This window comes from Hyla sarda, chromosome 11 (genome assembly GCF_029499605.1).
Source record: "Hyla sarda isolate aHylSar1 chromosome 11, aHylSar1.hap1, whole genome shotgun sequence".
Taxonomy (NCBI): Eukaryota; Metazoa; Chordata; class Amphibia; order Anura; family Hylidae; genus Hyla; species Hyla sarda.
Genome location: NC_079199.1, coordinates 53339958 through 53354153, shown reverse-complemented (window position 1 = coordinate 53354153; position 14196 = coordinate 53339958). Strand labels below are relative to the sequence as shown.

At 42.1% G+C, this 14196-nt stretch overlaps 1 protein-coding gene across 8 annotated transcripts in view; it reads right to left on the bottom strand.

Annotated features, from left to right (window-relative positions):
* The window catches only part of PPP1R13B (protein phosphatase 1 regulatory subunit 13B), a 95548-nt gene that overhangs the window by 23331 nt on the left and 58021 nt on the right, over positions 1-14196 (bottom strand). For 5 of the 8 annotated variants that reach the window (XM_056544977.1, XM_056544974.1, XM_056544975.1 and 2 more), the window contains exons 5-9: positions 8592-8693; positions 5638-5812; positions 2813-3006; positions 2275-2439; positions 1948-2128 (exon numbers count right to left, since the gene is read on the bottom strand). In XM_056544977.1, coding sequence (XP_056400952.1) covers positions 1948-2128; positions 2275-2439; positions 2813-3006; positions 5638-5812; positions 8592-8693 — 817 coding nt within the window. Of the gene's footprint in view, positions 1-1947; positions 2129-2274; positions 2440-2812; positions 3007-5637; positions 5813-8591; positions 8694-13342; positions 13514-14196 lie in introns of those variants that run through there. The other 3 variants (XM_056544976.1, XM_056544981.1, XM_056544982.1) reach the window with 2 other exon arrangements.

The following is a 14196-nucleotide window of genomic DNA, read 5'->3' as shown; positions in this document are numbered from 1 at the left end:
GCTGGAAGGTGAACCTCCGTCCTTCCCTCAAATCCTGCACAGGTTTTGCTCAGGAATATCCCTGTATTTAGCACCATCCATCTTTCCCTCAACTCCGACCAGTTTCCCAGTCCCGGCTGCTGAAAAACATGGTGTTCTTTGGGTGAGGTTATTTGTTGGGTTTGCGCCAGAGAGTGTTTTCGTTGATGGCCAAAAAGTTAAATTTTAGTCTCATCAGACCAGAGCACCTTCCTCCATACATTTTGGGAGTCTCCCACATGCCTTTTTGTTTTTAGCTGAAAGTAATTGCCTTCTTCTGGCCACTCTGCCATAAAGCCCAACACTATGGAGCGTACGGCTTATTGTCGTCCTATGTACAGATACTCCAGTCTCTGCTGTGGTACACCGCAGCTCCTCCAGGGTTATCTTAGGTCTCTGCTGCCTCTCTGATTAATGCCCTCCTTGCCCGGTCTGTGAGTTTTGGTGGGTGGCCGTCTCTTGGCAGGTTTGCTGTTGTGCCATGTTCTTTCCATTTGGTTATGATAGATTTGAGTGTGCTCCTGGGGATCTTTTTCATTATGAAATACTGAAAATGTTCTAATGAAAGCAATTGCAAAACCTATTGGTTTTGTATGCTTTACAACATATCAAAAGTTTTTGTATCTGACAGTGCCCATTTAAGGCTGTAATGTACCAAAATACGAAAAAAAAGTCAAGGGGTGAACACTTTTGCAAGGCACTGTACACTGCTAGAAAATCCTAATAAAGTAGGATCTCCCAATAGCGGACGTTCACAAGGAGGAAAAAAAATGTCCACTATTGAGAGATGTCCCCTATTTGGAAGAAAGGTTCAAAAATCTTTCTAAATGACCGAATACTGTACTGTACTCACTGCACAGTGTAATTACCTATAAAACATAAGCAACATTACAGTAGACTCTCCCAGTTCCGTTTATCATCCCTTCTCAACCCCCTGTACCATTTCATCCCCCTTTTGACCCCTCCAATGCCACTTTAGCCCTTGAACCCCTTGTGCCACTTTATTCCCCGTGCCAAATCCTACACCCCCCACCCTTACCCACTGTGCCACATTTCCCCTTGGTCCCCCCTGTGCCATTTAATTTCCCGTTTTTGCACGGAGGGTAATATTCATCACCCCCTCTTTACCACACTCTGTGCCATTTCATTCCCCCTTTTATCCCCCCTGTGCCATTTCGAATATTGTGGCCCGCTATTGGGAGTGTCCACGCTTCGGAGGATACAAATACATTAAAGGGATCTTCCAGGCAAAAACTTTTTTTATATATATCAACTGGCTCCAGAAAGTTAAACAGATTTGTAAATTACTTCTATTAAAAAATCTTAATCCTTTCAGTATGAGCTTCTGAAGTTAAGGTTGTTCTTTTTCTGTCTAAGTCCTCTCTGATGACACCTGTCTCGGGAAACGCCCAGTTTAGAAGCAAATCCCCATAGCAAACCTCTTCTAAACTGGGCGTTTCCCGAGACAGGTGTCATCAGAGAGCACTTAGAAAAGAACAACCTTAACTTCAGAAGCTCATAAGTACTGAAAGGATTAAGATTTTTTAATCGAAGTAATTTACAAATCTGTTTAACTTTCTGGAGCCAGTTGATATAGATAAAAAAGTTTTTGCCTGGAATACCCCTTTAAGTCTTATTAATGTATTAACAATAGTGTAATATAATAGTATTACTGTATTAACAATAGTGCAGTTTGTCTTCTATGGACAATATGTAACCATCTATGTAAATCACAGCAGGGGTGCTGATCAGGACCCAACTAGATCAGCCAAAGGGAAAAGTTGATACTGACAAAGCTTTCACTACAAAATATAGATGCCCACCATTGTCACTGCCACTGTGGTTTTTCATAGGGCATCTTGGTTCCAGGGGCTTGCCAGGACAGCAGATGTCTAAAAGTTTCAATGTAATTTGGAAACAATGACTTACCAGACTTGGAGCGAGGCTGCGTGCCACTAGCAGAAAGAGACAGGGACTGAGGTTTGACTGGATCAGCTGGCAGCGGGTAGTTCACTGTGCTTGGTATTTGGATGTATGGCCCCACTGCCGCTACTCGCCCTGATGCCGTTAGCGTGGACTGTGAAGATGGAGTTCCATTGATGCGATTCAACTGTAATACAAAGATCAATATAAGTCAGTATTGTTCATCTGAGATCAAAACTGGAAGCAAATGATAAAACATAACAATGGTAACATGAGACAATGATAAAATGCGGCTTATTGATGACAAGCTGCCTTGTTAATAGCAAATCTTACGGGAATGTTTTCTTTTTGACGTGCCTCAACTTTTTTCTTGTACAGGCGCTCGCGCAGCTCGTTGATCCGCTTGTCCATAATGGCCACCTCCATGTTCCGCTTGTTCAGCAGCTCCTTCTGCTGCAGGAGCTTTGTGTTTTGCTCCTGGTTGAGACGATTTCTGATCTAGAACACAACATCTTTACTGGTTACAAAAGAATTGTTCTGTTCAATATCATAAATGACGCCCTAGGGCAGTGGTCTTCAACCTGCGGACCGCCAGATGTTTCAAAACTACAACTCCCAGCATGCCCGGACAGCCGAGGGCTGTCCGGGCATGCTGGGAGTTGTAGTTTTGCAACAGCTGGAGGTCCGCAGGTTGAAGACCACTGCTCTAGGGCATCGTTATAAAAAGGTTTCCAGGAGTTATATTTATTCCATGGTAGAAAATCCTGTCTGGGAGAGATGAAGGGGTCTTCACTCTACGCCATGTAACCCAGCTTAGAATAAAATTAGGATTTATTCCAGTGCACACGCCTTAAAGGGAGCGGCCACTAACCTGCAGCTCTTGATAAAGTTTCTTCAGTTCCAGTGCAGCAGGACCTGTCATTTGTCCGTAAGCTTGGAAACCATTTAGCTTTCCTTTGCGTAGGTCCTCAAGCTGCTGTGTCAGCTGCTCCACCTTCAGCACGGCCGCCTGTAACTCTTGCTGCTTCTCCTGAAACATGTCACTGATGTGCTCGATTTCTGTAGCTGTCATGTAACAGAAATAACATTAGTATATACTGATTACATCTGGAAATATTAACTTCATAAATTATTCTTATAGAAGATAAAACAGAAGAAATGGCATTTCAGGGAGAGAAGACATTAAGACAAGGGATGGGTGGTGATTATAGGGAATCACTTATGGACCCCGAATACCACTATATGGCCGATCCATACTATTCTTAGGTTTCTTAAGCTGGTTATACAGATAAGATCAGAGTTAACCGATTTCAGCAGGATCAGCCGACCATCTAAAGCAGTGTTTTCCACCAGTGTGCTTTCAGGCATTGCAAAATAGCTGGAGGCACCTTGTTTGAGATACAATGATCAACGGTGTATGGAAGACCTCTAGACTATCCTCCAAAAAGAGACGTTGGGCAAAGAAAGCAAGGGGCATGTTGGGTATCAACATGTCCAATTCTCTTGTTTTGAGGGAGGTAAGAAACCTGGCATAAGAGAATGGCAGCGTCTTTCTCCCCTTTCTAAAGACATGCCCACTCGACCAGTCAGAGTATGCATGTGTATGTGGAGATCAGGAAGGATAGCTGATGGCTGCACTACAGCTATCTGAACTGTATAAACTGAACTGCATGCTCAGCCAGCAAACCCATACCTAGCCACTGCCAAACTACAACTCACATCATGCACCGACACCCACCCCAGAGGCCCAGAGAGGCAATGGGAGTCAATGGGAGTTGTAGTTTTGTAACAGCTGGAGAGTCACAGGTTTGGGAATTCTACAACTGTTAAAAAGTCCACAATCTCTTGTGGTGTTAAAGGGGTTATCCAGGAAAAAACTTTTTTTTTATATATATATACACATCAACTGACTCTAGAAAGTTAAACAGATTTGTAAATTACTTCTATTTACAACTCTTAATCCTCTCAGTACTTATTAGCTTCTGAAGTTATGGTTGTTCTTTTCTGTCTAAGTGCTCTCTGATGACACGTGTCTCGGGAAACGCCCAGTTTAGAAGAGGTTTGCTATAGAGATTTGCTTCTAAATTGGGTGGTTCCTGAGACACGTGTCATCAGAGAGCACTTAGAAAAGAACAACCTTAACTTCAGAAGCTCATAAGTACTGAAAGGATTAAGATTTTTTAATAGAAGTAATTTACAAATCTGTTTAACTTTCTGGAGCCAGTTGATATATAAAAAAAAGTTTTTTTCCTGGATAACCCCTTTAAACCCAGCCTTACCAAAATCATACTCCAGCCTAAAATAAATAGCTATTACCATAGAATTAAGACATCTTTGCGAAGCATCATGGGAAGTTGCTGCCAACACCCTTGTAATTAAAAACTATTTTACTGCTTTTAATTATGCAAAGTAATGTAATAAGGGGGTGTTTTTCATTTTCTTACATATATGATTTATAAACATGCTGACATTGGGTTATGGATAGGGTTAATAAGACTTTCTGAGCCAAGGTCATCATGAAAGAAACTAAACAGCAGCATATACTGAATGGCCACTTTATTCCAGCACCCCCAACTAGTAGAATATTGGACTGTCTTTGGCCTTTACAGCCACAACAATTCTTTATGGTATAGATTCTCGCACATTAGATTGAGGCACCGACAAGCTCTCATCCCAGAGTTGTTCTATAGGAATAAGGGTACTATAAAAACCAGGGAAGCAAGGTAAACTTCTGTTCCTAAAACCAATCCATGACTATAAGACCCCTGTAATCTGCATTGGCATTCTGCTATAAGGGAAACCACTACCACGAAGGAATACCCAATCCTTTAGGTAAGTCCTACTGTCAAAATGTCCATCCATGGGTAACAGATGACCCAGAGTGCTAAGAAAACATTCCCCACAATATTCTACCATCTCCACCAGTCTGAACTGTTCACACCTGACAGGACGAGATCATCGATTCATACTGCTTGTTTCAAATTCTGACCCTCCCATTAGAATGGTACCCGAGGTGTGGATTCATCTGAGCAGACAATGTTTCTCCACTACTTGGTGATAATCTATGCCCATTGGAGTCTTTGCTTTCTGTTTTACTTTGACACAATGGTGCTTGAACTGGTCATCTGCCCTTGACTGCGCCACCTGTCCCTCTTCTGATCACTTTTGGCCATTAGTTGTTTTCGTCCACAGGATGCCCTTTCACAAGAGGTTTTCCTGGATCACACTATTCTCTGTATAATCTCAAACCAACTGTATGAAAAGACCCAAGGACGGCAGAGAAATCCTGGCCACAGCTGATCTAGTATTGATGACCAAGCTTTATTCTATGACACTCAGATCATTGGTTTTCCCATCTAATGTGGATTCACACTATAAACAATTTACAGAAGACTCACTGGATTTCATTTTGCACTCTAGGGTCACATGTCTAATCTCCATACAAGGAAGCTCCAATCATGAAGGGTCAGTGGTCTCTAATTAAGTGGCTTTTCAATATATTTGTTTTATTATATTCTATACATTAAAGAGGATAGGGCTTGCAGTTGTGATATAGCGAGTGAAATGATGGTGCGATCACCACCACTGTGTACACACATGACCACCACCAAACATTAATGGAATATCGTAGAATATACCATCAATGTTTGACCTGAGACAACCCCTTAATACAGGTCTTGAAAAGAAAAAACCTACACAAATTTCCATTCATGACTTTGCTGTAGTCCACTTGGCCTCTCATGGCTCGGATCTTCTTGAGTTTGTTCTCCTGCGTCTCCACTCGCTCTTTTAGCTTCTGAAGTTTTTCCGTCTCAGACACGGTCTGCAGCTGACGTCGCTCTTGTTGCTTCAGATAGCGCAGGCGCTGTTCCTGTCGGTGCAGATAAAAGAACAAAGTTTAGGAAAGGAAGATCTTGACATAAAAAATAAAGCAAAACAGTGGCTGCGGGAAAGAGACAATAGGGAAGGTAAACATTGATTCCCTCACAGCTGTGTCTTTCTTTGCTTGTCACTTCCCGAAGCCTAGAGTCTTCTTCCTGAAGCAACAAAATGGCTCCCTTATGTCTCGTAAACTAAAGATAAGTAGCTGAAGGCTCCGGGTGATGAGCAGAAAAGAAGAGATACAGAGATAGTAGAGAGCGCCAGCAAACACCACCCGTACCTCGGAAAGGTCATGGAATAATCTATGTCAGGGCTACTGGCAAAGCTTATTCTGCACAGTGAGTCAGCCAGAAAACACAAAGAACCTCTGAAAGCAAAAAGGACAACTAAAAGCTGTGTTATATAAAAGAACTGGTCACGTCAGTCTGATAATATACATGTGCACAGTCTACAGTCCAGAGATTGTGCTGTATAGGTAGGTGTGCACATGTAAATAAGCACATGTGTTATAGGCACACATACATTGCAAAGCGTAGACTACTGTAAACTACAAAACTAAATAAAAACACAAACAATCAATGGATTATACAATATACTTTACAGAGTTATTGGAGGCTATTGTATAGAAGAAACCCATGTAAGAGCATCATACAGTGCAGCATATTTTCTTTTTTACGATATTATGTAAGGAAAGTAATGCCTTACTGCATTTATACAGATAGTACCATCTCCCTGTCTCTTTATGTAAATGACATTGGAAAACATAGTACTGTCCCTCCCCGAAAATGATATTGCAACAGTTTTGCTTTCCTTTTTCTAACTGTATATTACATTAGTACTGATAATACTGTTTAATGTTGCTCCCTGTAAACTATAATACAGATAGTAAGGCCCCTACCGATAAGAGATATTGGTACATATAGTCTGTCTCTCACTGTAAATGACATTTGCACAGATAGTACTGTTTGCCTGTAATTAAAATTAGAAACGAAAGTACCGAGATACTGTCTTTCCATGTAAATTATTGCTACAGATAGTACTGTTTCCAGATTTCAGCATTTAAATGAAAATGGTACAAATATTAATGGTACTACCTCTCTTGCCAGGTCCTGTATGGATCTGCATGTTCTAAAGTAGACAAGGTCACTATTAGAGGTTATGACCCTGAATGGTTAACAATAGTTATATTAAGTACCACATATCATTTGGACTGCTTATGCTTGATTTCTTGGGTGTGGCAAATAGAGATGAGCGAACTTACAGTAAATTCGATTTGTCACGAACTTCTCGGCTCTGCAGTTGATGACTTTTCCTGCATAAATTAGTTCAGCTTTCAGGTGCTCCGGTTGGCTGGAAAAGGTGGATACAGTCCTAGGACACTCTTTCCTAGGAATGTATCCACCTTTTCCAGTCCACCGGAGCACCTGAAGGCTGAACTAATTTACGCAGGAAAAGTCATCAACTTCCGAGCCGAGAAGTACGCGACGAATCAAATTTACTGTAAATTCGCTCATCTCTAGTGGCAAACCTACAGCTTCTAGTGAACTTTCCATTTCTGGAAATAGAGTCTAGTACTGGTAGATGTCGACGATGTTGTGTGTGGTGGTGCACGTGGTCAGATATCCAGACTAATAATAAATCAATCCTGGCCCTCACCAAGTCCTGATTAAGTCTTTGGACATGTTTTGGCATAAAGCCTTCTCCACCTGTCTAAACTATCAGTATTTGATGAGAACTAGGATTGATTTACTGTTACTCTGGAAATAATGTCTGACCTGAAATGTTCACATAATTCTGTAGGTTATTACCATAACCTACTTAGCAGCATGTTCTTAGTATTAAAGATGCTGATGAAATTCAATTAGAATGTAAGTTATTGTTGTGTAAAAATAAATTACAGGGCTTATGGTACAGACATCAGCAGATTTCATTTTATGTAGTCAATATTCTCTGGCAAACCTTTTTTTTTTTTTTATAGATCTGAACAGAATAAAGCACCTCCGGGACAGTTTTAAGATAAGGGCATGACTGTACAGGCTTTTGACCATGAATCCGTACATGCCTCCTATTTGATATCTCGGCGCTGGAGAGTCATTGAGTTTACGAAGGTATGGAAATAAGTCTTTGGAGCCCACTGGATGTTCCCTCGGCTACTAGAGCACATCACAGTTTGGCCTCTTCACCAGTTAGTTGCACCCCTCACTGTACCCTACTTATTGACACCGTCACTGAAATTCCTGCCTTTCCCATGTAATCTAGCAGCCAAGGGTAATGCTCAGTGGGTCCCAAAGCCTATAATTTTAAACTTATCTCTGTCAAAATTAGATGTATGGATTCAGGGTGAAAAGCAATACACAGTCATGCCCTTATTGTATACCCTCCTGACAAGTCTGCTTCAAGGGCAAAGAATCTCAAGGACCCCCCTCCCAGCCAATGTTTAACCGATATATGGTATCCTGCTGGTGGGACACCCAGTGATCTTCTGTAATATGTAGGAGGACCTGGCAGTAAAGTACTTAATTCTTCTGTAGTGGAACCATAGGTGAAATTAAGCATTACATTGTTATTTAATTAATGGTCTGTTTGTAGAATGCATGGACTGGTTGTGTCCTCCAGAGGAAAGACACTATTAACACTCTACTGGCCAAAAGATGAAGATTCCAAACATGGGTCCCCTCTATTCCTTCACAATTTCCTAATAGTGCATTGGAAAATAGATTTTCTAAACTGGGCAACCCCTATAACTTAACACATTTTATGGTACCTACCTTCGCCACCAACATCTGTTGCTGGTTCTCAATTTGCTGCTGTTGACGACTGGCCATGTCCTGCAGCTCTGAAAGGGTCAGCTCCACTCTTGGGTTGCCCACCTACGCAAGGAACAAAAAATAAACTAAATTCAATAGTCCTGATATAAGTAAATAAGTGAAAAATATCCACATTCATTATAAAAACTAATAAAGATCAGAAGGTTCTTTGCAAGAATCATAGAACCACAGGGGACCACTGAACATTCATTCCTGAACCCTCCCCAGGATTGGCACACATTTATTATAGCATAAGTCTCTTCAGTTCTGCACGATCTAATTTTGACAGTTTCTAAAATAAGACGACTTAATAATAATCCAGTAAAGTGAAATGAAGAAAAGGATATCCTTATTAAGATAAGGAGTAAGGTGAAAAGGAAATCTCTACAACATGTCCAGGAATCTTGATCCTTTTATAGCACCATCTCCAGAGTATACAGTGAACCAGGACAACGATGAACAGTACAAATAGTGGAGTGAGAGGACGCATGCACTAGTCCTGCTGGGACTTCTGGTACAACCACCCGGTTAAAGGGCTAACATATGATCCTGCCGAGTATTACAATTACACTGGGTTTTTAGAGTATCATTTTCTCCAGTATAAAAGAAATGAAGATTAACAATAATTCATAAAACAAAAATAATAATAATAAACTATACATAAAATCACATCGTATATACACACACATTCCGTTAGAACTGTGTGCAATGAGCTTGTACGGACGCTCTGTAGCTCAGCACTACAAAGCTGTATACAGTTCACATGCTGCGTCCAACTTATTGCAAATACAATGCAATGTCAAATGGAACATGGCATACATTTATACAATATCCAATACAATACAAAAAAAAATACTAAAAAAATAAACACACTAACAAAGGCTGTTCTGTATACGATATATATGACGGCTCCATACAACTCAGAGGTTGGTCAGGAACACTTAGCATAGGCACATAGACCATTACATAGTAACATAGTTCATAAGGTTGAAAAAAAGACCAGAGTCCATCAAGTTCAACCTATAACCCTAATGAGTCCCTAATGAGTTGATCCAGAGGAAGGCAAAAAACCCTCATGCTAGAGGTAAAAATTCCTTCCCGATCCAGAATAAGTCCCTGGATCAACGTTCTGTCCCAATAAATCTAGAATCCATAACCTGTAATGATGTTGTTCATCAAAAATGCATCCAGACCCCTTTTAAACATTCTTTTACCAAGTTAACCATGACCACATCCTCAAGCAGAGAATTCCACAGTCTCACTGCTCTTACAGTTAAGAACCCCCATCTGTGCTGGTGTAGGAACCTTCTTTCCTCTAGACGTAGAGGATGCCCCCTTGTTATAGCTACAGTCCTCGGCATAACTAGATCATGGGAGAGATCTCTGTACTGTCCCCTGATATACCGTATTTATCGGGGTATACCACCGGCCTATAACACGCACCCTCATTTTACCAAGGATATTTGGGTAAAAAAAGTTTTTTACCCAAATATCCATGGTAAAATGAGGGTGCGTGTGTACGCGTGTATACCCCGATATACCCCCCAGGAAAGGCAGGGGGAGAGAGGCCGTCGCTGCCCGCTTCTCTCCCCCTGCCTTTCCTGGGGTCTAGAGCGCTGCTGTCGGCCCTTCTCACCCCCTGGCTATCGGCGCCGCTGCCCGTTCTGTCCCCCTGACTATCGGTGCCGGCACCCCATTGCCGGCGCCGATAGCCAGGGGGAGAGAAGCGGCGCCGACAGCCAGGGGGAGAGAAGGGGCAGCGGCACCCATTGCCGACGCCGCTGCCCCGTTGCCTCCCTCCATCCCCGGTGGCATAATTACCTGAGTCGGGTCCGCGCTGCTGCAGGCCTCCGGCGTGCGTCCCCTGCGTCGTTGCTATGCACGGCGCGGCGCACTGACGTCATGCGCAGCGCCGTTCAGCGCATAGCAACGACGCCGGGACGCACGCCGGAGGCCTGCAGCAGCACGGACCCGACTCAGGTAATTATGCCACCGGGGATGGGGGGAGGCAACGGGGCAGCGGCGCCGGCAATGGGTGCCGCTGCCCCTTCTCTCCCCCTGGCTGTCGGTGCCGCTTCTCTCCCCCTGGCTATCGGCGCCGGCAATGGGGTGCCGGCACCGATAGTCAGGGGGACAGAACGGGCAGCGGCGCCGATAGCCAGGGGGTGAGAAGGGCCGACAGCAGCGCTCTAGGCCCCAGGAAAGGCAGGGGGAGAGAAGCGGGCAGCGACGGCCCTTGCCTTTCCTGGGGGTGTATCGGCGTATAACACGCACACAGACTTTAGGCAAAAAATTTTAGCCTAAAAAGTGCGTGTTCTACGCCGATAAATACGGTATTTATACATAGTTATTAGGTCGCCCCCTAAGCCTTCTTTTTTCTAAACTAAATAACCCTAATTCTGATAATCTTTCTGGGTACTGTAATCCTCCCATTCCCCGTATTACTCTGGTTGCCAGTCTTTGAACCCTCTCCAGCTCCACTATATCTTTCTTGTACACTGGTGCCCAGTACTGTACACAGTATTCTATGTGTGGTCTGACTAGTGATTTGTACAGTGGTAGAATTATTTCCTTGTCGTGGGCATCTATGCCCCTATTGGTGCAAACCATTATTTTATTTGCTTTGGCAGCAGCTGCCCGACACTGGTCACTACAGCTAAATTTACTGTTAACTAAGATTCCCAAGTCCTTTTCCAAGTCCGTCTTCCCAAGTGTGCTCCCATTTAATACATAATCCAAGTCCGGATTTTTCCTCCCCATGTGCACTACCTTACATTTATCAGTGTTGAACCTCATCTGCCACTTCTCAGCCCAAACTTCCAACCTATCCAGATCCATTTGCAACAGTGCACTGTCCTCTGTTGTGTTTATTGCTTTACAGAGTTTAGTGTCATCTGCAAAGATTGTGACTTTACTATTCAACCCCTCTACAAGGTCATTAATGAATATATTAAATAGGACAGGACCCAAGACGGACCCCTGTGGTACCCCACTAGTAACAGTCACCCAATCAGAATAAGTACCATTAATAACCACCCTCTGTTTCCTATCACGGATTCAGTTACTTACCCATGTACACACATTCTCCCCCATCCCTCTCATTTTATGCACCAACCTTTTATGTGGCACCAAATGCTTTGGAAAAATCCAGATATATGAAATCCAGCGATTCCCCCTAAGTCCAGTCTGGAGCTCACCTCCTCATAAAAGCTGATCAAGTTAGTTTAACAGGACTGATCCCTCATAAAGCCATGCCGATATGGAGTCACTCATTTATTTTTCTCAAGACACTCCAAAATAGCATCCCTTAGAAAACCCTTAAACAATTTACATACAACGGAGGTTAAACTGGTCCTGGTGATTTGTCTATTTTGATTTTTTTAAGTGGCACTGTACTTCTTCCTGGGTTAGACAGGTGACCTGTACTGGGGAGTTTACCTTATCTCGCTGTATTTCACCTGGCATTTCATTTTCCTCAGTGAATACAGTGGAGAAGAATTTGTTTAATATATTTGCTTTTTCCTGATCCCCATCTATAATTTCTTCCTCATCATTTTTAAAGGGCCTACACTTTCATTTTTGACCATTTTGCTATTTATTTAGTCAAAGAACATTTTGGGGTTAGTTTTTACTCTTTGGCAATTAGTCTTTCTGTCTCTTATTTTTGCGGCTTTTATCTGTTTTGTACATATTTTACATTTTTTCTATAACTTTTTAATGCTTCTTCACTGCAGTCCTGTTTTAGTAGTTTAAATGCTTTATTTTTGTCATTTATTGCCCCCTTAACGTTTTAATTCATCCATATTGGTTTTCTTTTATTTCTGACCCTTTTATTCCCATAACGTATATACATCTTACAGTGAGAATTTAAGATATTTTTTAAAGTCTCCCATTTAGTGTCAATATTCTTGTTTTTGAGGATATTATCCCATTTTATATTGTTAAGGGCTTCTCTGAGTTGCTCAAACTTTGCCTTCCTAAAGTTTAATGCTTTTGTGGCCCCTCGAGAGATTCCCTTATTGAAGAACAAGTTATAATGTATTATATTATGATCACTATTTCCTAGGTATCCTTCTACTTGTACATTAGTTACTCTGTCAGGTGTGCTGGTTAATATTAAGTCTAGTAGGGCGCCCCCTCTGGTCAGGCCCTGCACCATTTGGGACAGATAATTGTCTTTATCTATAGTCAGAAACCTGATTCCTTTATGAAAAGGGGGGAAAAAATCAAATAAAGTACAAAGAATTAAAAAAAAAAACAGTAGAATAAGATCATCTCAAAACAATTCCTTATATGAGCAATGATACAAAAAACTGCAAAGACATACACAAGTAAAGTGAATTGTAGTGAGCACTGTACTAAATTTAAACATCTATTATAACTTACAACACATGAAATGGGGCGTACAATGTAACATTCTTGTGTTTAACCCCTTGAGAACCATAACCAGCTATCTAAACACCTCCAATTCCTTACATTCTTCACGTTCTTATCCCTGGAGTGCATTTAACATCCTCCCTGGAAGTCAAGGGGTTACAGAAGAGAGCGCAAATCCTGAAGCGCAATTAGTATAAGAGCCAGCAGGAAATCCTCTTAATTCATTCAGCATTAGAGGAGCTGGAACAATGCGCAGCCACCCACTCTACAGCCTGAAGGAAAAAAAGCACAAATGCACTGACAATATAAAGGGGGAAAATGAAATGTGGCTGAACCTGTAGCTTGATATGCTTCGCTTTCCTCCGCACCCACATGGCGATACGATATCTACAGAGCGGCTTGTAGTCTAGGGTCCTGCAGGCGTATAGGCAGGTGTTAGTCTCCGGAGGAGGTGAGGAGTGTGCACATGAGTGACAGACAACAGGTACATGCCTAGGAGCGCCTCACGTCCCAATGAAAGATCATCTCCACTTTAAAGGAGGACAAACAATCTCTTGTATAATCCTACACATTCCGACAGCTTAATACCAGGCCCTGAACATTAGATCCTCCCTTTCCAAAGCCACAAAAAAAAGTAGCAGGCTCAGACAGTCAATGTGCACGCCATACACAAAGGAAGTGTGAAATAGCAGGATAACACACAGGTTCATAAAAACAACAACAAAAAATAACACATACCTAGACGCAACCCCTCACCCCATATGAACATTAGGCACCATTACACAATATATAGAAGAAGAAGAAAAAAGTACAAAAATACAAGTCTACTATAGAAACAATCTCCAGTATTTAGAATGCATATAACAGTAGGCAGGGCTCTAGGTGTTAGGGCATCCTCATTTGGAGGGATGGGAGCTTTACATGTCCACAAACCAACTCAAAGGGAACTAGTCACATTGAAAATTTAGTTCAGTCTGTAGATAGAATGTTAGAGAGCAGGAGAAGCTAAGCACCTTAATATACATATTCATAGGAAAAGATTTAGTGGAAATAGTAATCTATTCTTCTAAACCGCTTACCTCATACTGTGCTTAGGAGTCCAGTGGGCGGTCCTAAGTGACTGATGGCTATCTGTATATGCACACTCATACAGGTAAAGCTGTTCGTTACTAATCTGGAGCACCCACTG